Genomic DNA, 12,747 nt, shown 5'->3' with positions numbered 1-12,747 from the left:
GTGTGTAGTGTTGTGTGTAGTGGTGTGTAGTGTTGTGTAGTTGTGTGTAGTGTTGTGTAGTGTGGGACGTCCAGCTGAGCTCACGGTGTCCTCTGATTGGACGTTTCACATTTCGTCTCTTTTTGTTTTTATTTGAACAAAGTTGCGGGCAGCACGGTGGCGCAACTGGTAGAGCTGCTGCCTCTCAGCGAGCAGGTCCCTGGTTCAAACCCCGGTCCAGGGGCCTTTCTGGGTGGAGTTTGCATGTTCTCTCCGTGCATGCGTGGGTTTTCTCCGGGTACTCCGGTTTCCTCCCACAGTCCAAAAACATGCATGTTAGGCTGATTGGTAACTCTAAATTGTCCCTAGGTGTGAGTGAGAGAGTGAATGGTTGTCTCGTTTGTCTCCATGTGTCCCTGTGATGGACTGGAGACCTGTCCAGGGTGTCCCCCGCCCCTCGCACAGTGATTGCTGGACATGGGCACCAGCGACCCCCGTGACCCAAAATGGAATAAACGGGTAAAGAAAATGGATGGATGGATGGATGGATGGATGGATGGATGGATGGATGGATGGATGGATGGATGGATGGATGGATGGATGGATGGACAAAGTTGAATATTTTAAAAGTTTCTCTCGTTAAAGTCAAATCTTTGAATCCACACGAGCTCTGGTTTTATTTTGTTCCTCCTCCTTTAAAGTGTTAATTTATTATTTTTGGTTTTTCTTCTTGTGTCGCTCCTTCAGATTGTTTTTTCACTTAAATTATGATAATTTCACCTTTAAAGTAATAAAAAACATTTTTAAAAAATTATTTTACAAAAATATGTCAAACGTTCATGAAAACATACAAAGAAGAATAAACGTCACAGCTGACGTGATTGTTCTAGATTCTAATATTGACATTATTTATTTTCTGATATTTTATGGCTGTTTTGAAAACAAACGATCTGATGAAGAATTTACATCAATAAGTCTGTTCTCACATTAATAAAATATTCATATAATAAATTATAATTAATAAAATAATCTTATTTATAAACATATGTCACTTCCTGCTACACGCAGCTGAATGATCTTAATGAGCGCTGAAGAACAGCTGATATTTGCTGAAAGCAGGAAAATAAAAGCTGAAAGCAACAGAAAAACAGCTGAAACAGCAGAAATGTAGCTGAAATGAGCAGAATGAGGTAAACTGGGCAGCGCAAGGCTGAAAATATTTTTAAATCTGAAATTAGAAAAAACAGCTGAAAAGGCTACAAAAAAAACAAAAGACAGAAATTTGTTCACAAAATAACTGAAAAAAATCTAAATTTAAAGACAATAATCTAAGTAGCAGAAGAAAATGAGCAGAATGAAGCTTTAAGAAGCTTAAATGTAGCAGAATCACCTGGATTAGACACAGAAAGGCTGATTACAAACAGCTACAATTAGAAAAAAGGAGCTGATAAAGTTAAAAAATGCTGAAAGGAAAAAGTTTAAGGCAGATTTTAGCAAAAAGGCTGAAAAAAAAGGCTAAAATTAAATGAAAAACACCTAAAAAGTAGCTGAAAAGGCAGAATATATATATGAAATTTGTAATTAAAAAAAAGAAGCTGAAAGAAGCAAACGGCTGAAGAAAAGCTTAAAATGAGCAGATGAAGGTTGAAAACAGAACAAAGCGCTCCGTTCATTGTCAAGAGACAAACATGGCCGACAGAGCTAAACACTTCAAGCACTAAAAACTTCACAAAACACAAAAGTCACAGCAGAACGTCCCGAACGAGCCGAACGTTTTGATTTACAACGTGAAGAAATAAATCTCAGTCGCGGGAACGATTCATGAACCACGGAGTTATTCTAAAATTAAAGTTTTTACCTCCTGAGCCCAAAAAACTAAACCTCAGACTTTTTCTCGTTAACGTCCAAACATGTCAGTAAAAAGCAGATTTAAGAACAAACAGGTTTAACAACTTTACTTTTTAAACCTGCTGTAGCTCTTGTACCAATAAACGATCAATATCGATCTGGGGATTTTAATTAATTTCACAATATCTGGATCAAACCAATTCAAGATGGCCGCCACAGCCTACTGGTCTGAAACTTTAATTCTGTTAATTTTGGGGATAATGAGCTGAAGCTTGGTGTGGTAGTAGCTGAGGCCGATCCCCAACAGATCCTCTGAGCTCCAACAGATCACATGTGAACTTTGTGGCGGGCGACATGCATTCCTTCACACGACAGCGACTTTATAATTTATTAAATCATCGGTTTAAACAAATAAAATGACTAAATGAGCTCCTATTCGTTAGTAATATCGGTTATTCCCCGATAATCGATACAGCCAGCCTACAGGTGACCCACAACAAGTCAGTGTCCTTGAACGCACCACCGCACTTCTTGACTTGAGTCGTGTGCGTCGCGGTGATAATTAGCTAAAGGCAGGGTCATTGAACGCAACATGTTGTATTAAAAACGTCTTACCGACTGGCATCCCGGTTCTGGTGGATGTACCGCAGCCCCCCCTCCTGTGTGCGCCCGGCAGCTTCGACGGTCCGGTCCGGTTCGTCAGTTAGCCTCCATGTAGCCTCTCGTCACCTGACAGCGGCTCTGAAACACAGAACCACCGGTCCACCTCACTGACAGCACGGCTCCACGGGACACCGAGCCCGGGGAACGGTCCGAACCGTCCCGGGTGGGTTTAACCGAACTGACACCCGCCGGGACGGGCTAACGGAACCAGGGGGACGTTAATGAGCGCGGTTCGGTTGGACACATACCTGTAAACAGCGGCGGATTACCTCCCACACGCTCCCGCGGCGCTTCCTGCTTCTCCGTGACAGACAACACGGAAGTGCTGCAGCTGCCGAAACGCACGCGCCAAAACATATGGTTCCTGAAAGTAGACCGCGCCGGGGTGCGGCTAATTCCTGCCGCCTGAGTCAAGGTGTTTTTTTTCATTTTTTCATTCAACCTTTATTTAAACAGGTAAATCACATTGAGCCTCGAGGACTCATTTACAAGACAGACCTGATTTAACAAAGAGTGATGACAACAATGGACAGGTATAAAAAGGCATAAAGATTTTTTTTTAAATTATTATTATTATTTTATTTAAAATAAGGTGGCAAAAAAAGTAACAAAAACAGCTGTTTGAAGCCACTTAGAGAGGTCAAAGGTCGAGAGCTTCAAATCTTTTTACAAGATATTCCAGGAAACAGGAGCGGAGTAGGAGAAGGTCCTTTTGTCTAGTTCAGTCCTCACTGAGGGAACACTGCAGGTAATGATGTCCTGAGAGCGCACGCTGTAGCTGCACTCACACAGAGACATGTAGGAGGAGATGTATGAAGGCAGCAGACCAGGAAGTGATTTAAAGATGAAGATGTACCAGTGGGAGAGTCTGTGTGAAGTTAATGGGGACCAGTTAACCAGTGGATACTGGGTGCAGTGGTGGGTACGGTAGTTACAGCCAGTTATGAATCTTAGTGCACCATGATAGACAGCATCCAACATCTGCAGCATCCAACATCTGCAGCATCCAACATCTGCAGGGTTCTTGTAGGAGCCTTCATGTAAATAATGTCACCGTGATCAATGGAGGGAAGGAAAGTCACAGATACAAGGTGTTTCCTAACATTCAGAGTTAGACAGGATCTGTTTCTGAAAAAGAAACCCAGTTTAACTTTCAGTTTCTTTACCAAGTTTTCCACATGGAGCTTAAAAGAGAGATGTGAGTCGACCAAGATACACAAATATTTATAGGAATCAACAAACTCAATGAGGACACCATTTGAGGATAAAATGGGAGGAAGAACTGCTGGGACCGACTTCCTGTTTGAAACAAGCATCCCTTTGGTTTTGTCAGCATTTAGGACAAGTTTGAGGTGAAACAAATCAGATTGGATGATGTAAAAAAAAATAAAAACTCTTCTTTCGGCTGCTCCCTTCTTCAGGGGTCGCCACAGTGAACTAAGTCGCACGAATGTCAAATGCAGATTGCAAAAGCTGGAAAGCCTTATCAACTGTTTTAGCTCTACAATAAACAACTGTGTCATCAGCATAGAAATATAAGGATGTGTCAAGGATGCTCTGACCTACATTACCTATGTAGATTGTAAAGAGGGCGGGTCCTAAGACTGAGCCTTGTGGTACACCATTGTACCATTATGTTGAACACATTGCCTCCGGTCTGAGAGATAGTTAGATATAGTTTTACTGTAACACGTTCAACTCCACTTCTTTAAACAAATAAATTAATATTTTTAATATAGGGGCTGTGTTTTATATACAGTTGAGAATGGTTGATCAAATGAATGTTAACCTTTGAAAATTATTTTAGAAAAAATGTATATATATTTCAAACGTGGAGCTCAGAGTATGCGTTTTGAAGGACTTTCAGCTACAACCACACCAAATTTTAGCTTTATATCTGCAACTTTAGCTGAACTGTTATATTTAGTGTTTTATGAGGTCATTGGCTGTGGCAGCCATCTTGAATTGAGTTGGCTCCAGAGGTTAATGAACTCCCAAAGACTACAAGTTTCATTAAAATCCCTGATATTTAGCTAACAGATGGAGTTGATCTGGCAGAGTGTTTGGGATGACTTGGCTACTACCAGGTCAAATTTATTCTCCATGTTTGAGTTATATTGAGACATTTTTCAAGTGACTGTGGCGGCCATCTTGAATAACTGGTGACTCCATGAGTTGTGGAAATATTTTCCATTTAAAACTTTAATTTTGTTTGTTTCATTAATTCATCCAGCTGGTTGTGACATATTTTGCTAACAGCCACATGAGCACACAGGTGGGCAGCCGGTGATAATAAGCAATTATCTTTTAGAAATGGCGATTTTAAAATGGAATACGGTAAAAAAATAATAATAATAATAATAACTGGGACCCTATTCTTATTTTATCTATTGCTATAATCAACAAATTCCATATTTTTCCATTTTCCACACAGTTTAAGAACTTGGAAAATGTAAAACCTGAATGCAGTCAGACTAAAACTGCATTGAAAGAAATAATATTTATTTAGCTCTTATTTTTGTGTAAGACAGAATAACATGAGGCATTTCTCAACCCAGATCAACACACCTGGTTTGTATTAATGGTTCGTCAACAGACTTCCTGGGATTCAGGACTGACTGGCCCTCAGGACCTGGAGGACTAAAGGAAACACTGGTCTATGGGGAGTGTTTATATAATAAGACACTGGTTATAATGGGTGTCCAGTCCTGGTCCTCAAGAACCACTATGTGTATTTAAACCCACGGGTGATTAACAGACTTCTGCAGAACGAGGCGATTTAACCATTGAATCAGGTGGTGGAGCAGGAAACAAGTCAAACAGGATAGTGGCCCTCGAGGTCTAGGATTGGACACCCCGGGGTTAGAATACCCCGTATCATCCCACACAAACATGTTCCTGATGCTGCTGAATAATCCAGGTAGATAATCTAAGCAGGTGGAGTCAGGTCCTCTGGACAGATTCTTCTAGTTGAAATGTTTATTTTTTTATCCAAAGGACTTCTTCAGTCTGAGGAGCTGCAACAAACTCAATCTTATAAATAGCACCTTCTCATGGTGGATCAACCAGTTTGATGTTGACATCCAGAACTAGCTGTTCACATGATCAAGGAGTGATGCACATGATCAGCCTAGCGACTGATCGTTAGTGCCCTGACAATGTTCCTGTTTACCACCAGCTCTGAAAACAGGTTTTAGTGCGTGAAGGTGGAGTAATAAGGTTTGTGCATGTGTTTGTTTGGCCAAGCATCTCATGGATCACTGAACACATTTTAATGAACGAACATGTACAGCTGGTTATATTTGGGACTCGACCTGATTTAAGATGCACCAAACAGTCGATTATTCAGGTTCTGAGCTAAAACTGATAAAAACACTCCCAGTGAAAATCCTTTAATGTTGTCTGAGATCATGTCACTTCCCAGGTTTGTCTACAACTCCATCACCATCAGAGGACTTTCAAACTTTGGCTTGTCGATGTGCATCCCTCCAGGGACTCCTACAGCCTTAACGAACTGTTGTGCCTTAAACGCATCACCGTTTCACTCGTCACTGCTAACGATGGCAGCTCTTTGATCTTTTCCTCCGCTCTTTGACACTTTCCTGCTTTACAGTTGGTATCTATTAATTACTGAAGCTTCTTGTCTCTTTATGTATTTTTCCCACATCGCCGCAGTTTAAATACCTCTGCACTGAATTGCAGTGTATATAACTTTATGAGCGCGCTGTCAGGGTAATAAAGGAGACAAATAGGCTTTCATTACCACTAATGATTGTCATTAAAGTCAACTCAGAGACACAAATGTTCTGCAGACGGCAATTATCCTGAGCTAGATTAAAAACAAAATAAACCCTCGTGGAGTTGATGTGTAAATGTTGGTGAAAGTGTCCCGTTTGTGCTTTTTAAGCTCTTAAGGACCTTTGCTGCATGGACCGGTGGACTTAAGGGTGATTAAAGGCTTGGACCGCGCAGATGGCATGTCAGGCGCGATAAAGTCTGAGTGGCAGCGGTTGGCAGCGCCCCGACCTGATGGGCAGGAGGAAATCAACAAACGCTTCTGAAAAAGTTCACGTTAGAGTAATTACTGTAATGCACGAGACACGGCTCCAGTGTACGGCGTGGCTAAACCCAGGATTAAACAGAAGAGGGACATGTGTCCATATGTGGACATGTATTGAACAGACAGCAGCAGCTGATTCGTGTCAAACTCGGGAGATGTTCAAACAAAAAGGTTAAACCGTGTGAATGTTTCTCAAGCGTCATCTTTCTTCCGTTGTGCTGTTTTAACAGTTCATTTATCAAAACGTTCAGGACATTCCTGTTATTTTTAGCAACTGTGCAGTATGTTTGAAATATTACCCTTTTTTGACCATTGAAAATAAAAGAGCCCCATTTAAATCTTGTAAAACCTAATTTCTGCACTTTTATGCTAATAAAATCCCTGTTAATGCTAATTCTACCCAGCTTCTTGCTAATATTTTACCTGCTAATGCTAATTTTGCACAGTTAATGCCATTTCAGCCCCGGTAACACAAATTCTGCTGCTTTTTTGCTAATAGTGTTGATCAGGGATGACGTCACGAGAACTGTGGGGAAAGCTCAAATTCCCAGATGTCGGACAAACAACTGCAAACCATTTCAAAGATTTTGTCCATGTAAAGTTAAAGACGACGTCCCGGAGCCAAAATCAACTTGTAGTGTATTGAAAGATATAATTATACGCTGCTCAAGCCAAAGCAGGGGACTAGCAGCGCTCTGTTGGCATTTATTTAGCGTAATCTTGTCTTCTAATAGTTTTTCACTTCTTTTGCTTCTTAGCTAGCGTTTCTCTGATTACTGCTAACTTTTAGCCACTTCTTGCTTCCTTTAGCTTCATCTTATCAGTTATTGATGTCTTTCAAGAAAGCTTTAGCTTCTTTTTGAGCAGCTTTCAGCAAAATCATCCCATAATAAGTGTTACCACTGCATATTTGCAGGAAATGCAATATTATCTGGATATTATCATTCTTGTTTAATGGCTTTGGAGTTTTTGCACATTTAAAAAAACATGCAATCAAGCTAAAATGCAGATGAAAAGCTAAACAGAAATCTAAATGAACTCATAAACAAAAACTTTCTAAAACAAAAGGGTCTTGTTTTTTGTTTTTCTGTGAATGTGCTTGTATTTTCTGTATCATTGCTCTATTGTTTGTTTTGTTTGTCAGCCAACAGGAGAAGTCTCAGCACACATCCTTGCGGAACACCAGTGTTTAGAGTGATAGTGAAGGATGTGTGTTTCCCCAGACTGAGGGCGGTTGGTCTGAAAGTTCAGGGTCCCGTTGTGGTTGTGGAGTTTAGACACCAGGCTGCTGCGGATAAGGGAACCCAGTGGAAAGAAGATCTTATCTGTTAAAACTTTATTCTTCTTGACTCACAGTTGGACCAGTTTCCAACATTTAAATCAAAGATACGTAAAAATCCTGAACGATTCCTGGATTGTATAGACACCGTATCCACAACAACAGCCTTGACGGCAAAGTCCCGACCAGAGGGCCAGAGGTGGAGTCTGATTTGTTCGATCCTGGTAAAGACTGGAAGTCCTCCTTGTTTTGGACCTGTCAGACCTCACAACCTTACGTCGCTGCAAACACGGACCACTGACAGGAGATGTTCCCCGACCATCAGTCACAGGAGGATTGTTCCCCGACCATCAATCTTTTCTTTGCGGTCAGGAGGTACTGGCTCCTGGCGATCCTCGACACAATATTGACGAGTTTAAACAGCAATCTGATGGAGTCAATGAAACGTTTAGACCGTCACAGTTTTCTCATTACCGGGAAAATTGGCTGCTGACTGTCTGGCTGCCATGGGAGGTTCTGATCCAACAAGTCAGAACCAGTTTAGGTGTAAATGAACAGCAGATTCCTGAGATTTAGAGTTTCAGTCTGTGTTTTAGGACGATTACCTTCAGTTTGTTCTGGAAGGATGGAACTGGATCAGGACAATGAGGTTCTGACAGAGATCAACCCAAACTGGTCCTGGTGGTGAAGGAACGAGGCTCCAACGGTTCTGAGCTTCTGGATCAGACCGTTGCTGCAAACACATGGAAATATGAAATGATTAAAACACGTTGGACAAGAAAACATCCACCATCCATCCATAATCTATCCATAATCCATCCATAATCTATCCATAATCCATCCATAATCTATCATCCATCCACCATCATCCTTCATCCATCCATCATCAATCATCCATCTATAATCTATCATCCATCCATAATCCATCATCCATTCATAATCCATCATCCATCATCATCAATCATCCATCCATAATCTATCCATAATCCATCATCCATTCATAATCCATCCATAATCTATCATCCATCCATCCATCATCCACCATCCATCCATAATCTATCATCCATCCATAATCTATCATCCATCCATCATCAATCATCCATCCATAATCCATCCATAATCAATCATCCATTCATAATCCATCCATCATCCATCCATAATCTATCATCCATCATCATCAATCCATAATCTATCATCCATCATCATCAATCCATAATCTATCATCCTTCATCATCAATCATCCATTCATAATCCATCCCTAATCTATCATCCATCCATCATCCACCATCCATCCATAATCCATCATCCATCCATAATATATCATCCATCCATCATCAATCATCCATCCTTCCATCCATCTCATCCATCTATCACCCATCATATCCATCCATCATCCATCCATCCATAATCCATCATCCATCCATAATCTATCATCCATCAATTATCCATCCTTCCATCCATCTCATCTATCTATCACCCATCCATCCATCCCTCAAATACTCTTCAGATAGTTATTCTTGAAGACTCACAGTATGTCCACCCTCCTGAAATGTGTGGTTGATTTGTTGTAAGAAGCTTTAGTTTCGTTTTAATTTTAATTTAATTTTAATTCAGGTCCTTAAAGCAAGGAAACATGAGCATCAGGAGAACCCTGCTCCATAATGATCCTGAGAAAAAGTTCACTGATTCCTCACATCCTGGTTTGACTGTTTCAGTGAGTGTCCCAGTAATTCCCTTAAATTATTTTATTCAATCTGGAATGTTACGACCACAGAACCGTTTAAAGACAAACTCTTTTATGAGCTCGCTGTAAAATCATGAGCAAGAAGTAAAATCTTCCTGAACTTTAAACTAATGTGGAGATTCATCAGTTAAGGATCCCTAAAGTACAAAGCATAAGGTCAGGAGAAGAGAAGAAAACAAAGAACTCGTGCAACAATAAACAGCGGGAGTTCAACAACCAAGCTTCATTTACACAAGGTCGGGTTTACTCGTGGCTCCTAGAGGTTCTAAGAGTAGAAGGGCTGCTTTAATTTATTTTGTATACTCACACTGTTGCAGTCGGGATCCACAGCGTGAAGTTTTAAAGTTTTCTGATGACCCGGCCTTCCTGTCCCTCCTCAGCAGCGAAGACCCAGACCACGGATCGTTGGTCAGGGACTCCCCTGAAACGTGTGAGTCTTCTTCTTTAAAGACAAATGTTTCAAACACTAAAGAGACGGTTGTCCAAATAACAAACTACACCTGGACCATAAAAACTTCAAATGGACTATAGAAACTACACCTTTTTCATTCATTCAACCTTTATTTAGACAGATGAGTCACATTGAGCCTAGAACACTCATTTACAAGTGAGGTCTGTTCAGACAGACACAAAGTAGTGAAACTGGACACATGTAGGAGTTGGAGGCGAAAAAATTCCTATCAGACTTTTTTTTTTGCCTGAGAAGAAAAAAACTCTGATATTAAAAAACACCTCGCACAAACAAGCACATAGTGACGCAGACATTCTGCAGAGGGGGAGACGAGAGCGGTGAGCATGTCCATAGATGCTCTCGAGGTCACTGTAAGAGTTCTGATAAGGATGTAATAATCAATCAGTTTCCTCCGGTGAGATCCATAAACATTCTCGAGGGATGGCCAAGAATAACGTCTATGAGAATCCAAGAGTCCTGAAATGATGACACAAAGTTTATTCAGCTGGTTTCATCTGGTTATCAGTTGGAAATTCCTCAGGGAGGGGGTGGTGAGCGTCAGATCACATGTTCTCCACACCTGGACCATAGAAACTACATCTGGACCATAGAAACTACACCTGGACCATAGAAACTACACCTGGACCATAAAAACTACACCTGGACTATACAAACACCTGGACCATAGAAACTACACCTGGACCATAGAAACTACACCTGGACTATACAAACACCTGGACCATAGAAACTACACCTGGACCACAGAAACTACACCTGGACCATAGAAACTACACCTGGACTATACAAACACCTGGACCACAGAAACTACACCTGGACCACAGAAACTACACCTGGACCACAGAAACTACACCTGGACAATAGAAACAACACGTGGACCACAGAAACTACACCTGGACTATACAAACACCTGGACCACAGAAACTACACCTGGACCACAGAAACTACACCTGGACCACAGAAACTACACCTGGACCATAGAAACTACACCTGGACTATACAAATACCTGGACCACTGAAACTACACCTGGACCACAGAAACTACACCTGGACCACAGAAACTACACCTGGACAATAGAAACTACACGTGGACCACAGAAACTACACCTGGACTATACAAACACCTGGACCACAGAAACTACACCTGGACCACAGAAACTACACCTGGACCACAGAAACTACACCTGGACCAGTCGTTCAGTGTCTCCTGGAGTGGAGGCAGATCTTTGATGGTTGAAACCTGATTTTGAAGTTTTAGTGTAAAATCTGAGATCAAACATCCGAGTGGAGAAAATGGAGACGTCGGCCAGTGGAGGACTGGGACTCAGTCCACTCCAGTTTCTTGCCTTAGAGGGCAGAGTTGAGCTGCGGTTCTGGTGCTGCTGTCTCCTCACTCAGGTCCAAACAGAACCAAAGCCTCTGCTGACAGACTGAACTGAAGGAGGCCCGGATGTGCAGAAGGAACCAGACCTGAGGTTCTTTTATTTGATTTGTAGGTCCACAATCCAGATCAACATCCGGCTGTTTAAGTTTGATCTAAAGCTGATTGCAGCCTCTGGTTCTGGTTCTGATCCACTTCACGGCCCGCTCCTCTCCATGTGGACTTCCTCTCAGAAAATCCATCGTGTTTTGTTTCTTTCTCCGTCCTTTGATTCCTCGTCCCCGAGCCGGTTGACATTTATTCCACAAACACTTGACATTTGGACACCATCTTCCTCTGTGAGCGGCCTCGACCCCCCGCCCCCCCGCAGCCCGCAGGCCTCGCACGCAGACCCACAGCGCCGGGCCATTAGCTGCCTTTGTGCGGATCAGCTGGAGGGTTCGGACTCAGTCGGGTCTGAAATCGACAGTTTCAGCTGCGAGGCCCGGAGATGAATCGGATCGATTCACAGAGGCTGAAGTCCACTTCAGGGACCGCAGGACTTTTGGTTGAACCACACAACGAGCTGGATGTGTGTTTGGATCAGAACCAAACAAACGTGTCAGTGTGGTAATCTCTACAGATTATTAATCCAGGAGTCACGAGGGTCCAGGAAGCGATGGAGTTTCAGATGTTCTGGGCAAACATGACCCGATGCTTCTTCTCAGGTGGTTCTGCTCAAACTCACAAAGTCTTTAGCTTTTTACTGATTTGTGTTTTTACTAATTTTAGCTACTATTTTGCTACATTAAACTTTTACTTTTTTGCTGCTGCTTTTAGCCTTTACCTACCTTATGACACCTTTGTTTTTATCTTTTGCTACTTTAAACCTTCAGCTACTGCAGTCTTTTTGTTTTTTAACTATTTGCAGCTATTTTTATACTTTCAGCTGCTAATCTGGAAATTTAAGCTTTTACCTCCAGCTTTTAGCTAGTTTTTGCTGTTTCTGTTCATACTTTGCTACTTTTGACTTTTACTTACCCTTTAGCTACTTTTTGCTTATGGCTGCTAGTTGGCTACTTTGTACCTTTAGCTAGCTTTTTGCTGATTTCAGCCTTTTTTATCTACCTTCTGCTAGTTTTTGCAAGTGCTAAAGGTTTTAGCAACTCAAGTGTGAGTCTTTTACTAATTTTAGCTTCTAGCTTGCCTTTAGTGACTTTTAGAATTTAGCTAGGGATGGGTGAGCGAGTGTTGTCCTGTCAGTATCTTACCTGCAGTGGACACGTGTCAGTTTTAGGTGATGTTGTGTAAGGTAGTTCTGGTCAGTCAGTATCTTACCTGCAGT

At 41.6% G+C, this 12,747-nt stretch overlaps 1 protein-coding gene across 1 annotated transcript in view; it reads right to left on the bottom strand.

Moving 5' to 3' along the window:
• The window catches only part of efr3a (EFR3 homolog A (S. cerevisiae)), a gene marked incomplete in the record, with an annotated part of 80,028 nt that extends 77,201 nt beyond the window's left edge, over nucleotides 1–2,827 (bottom strand). Inside the window, 2 exon segments of the mRNA XM_037682454.1 lie at nucleotides 2,443–2,568; nucleotides 2,739–2,827. Coding sequence (XP_037538382.1) covers nucleotides 2,443–2,452 — 10 coding nt within the window.
• Between the last annotated feature and the right edge of the window lie 9,920 nt (nucleotides 2,828–12,747).

This window comes from Nematolebias whitei, chromosome 9 (assembly GCF_014905685.2).
Source record: "Nematolebias whitei isolate Nwh7 chromosome 9, NemWhi1, whole genome shotgun sequence".
In the NCBI taxonomy this organism is placed as follows: domain Eukaryota; kingdom Metazoa; phylum Chordata; class Actinopteri; order Cyprinodontiformes; family Rivulidae; genus Nematolebias; species Nematolebias whitei.
This window is presented reverse-complemented; position numbering and strand designations above follow the sequence as displayed.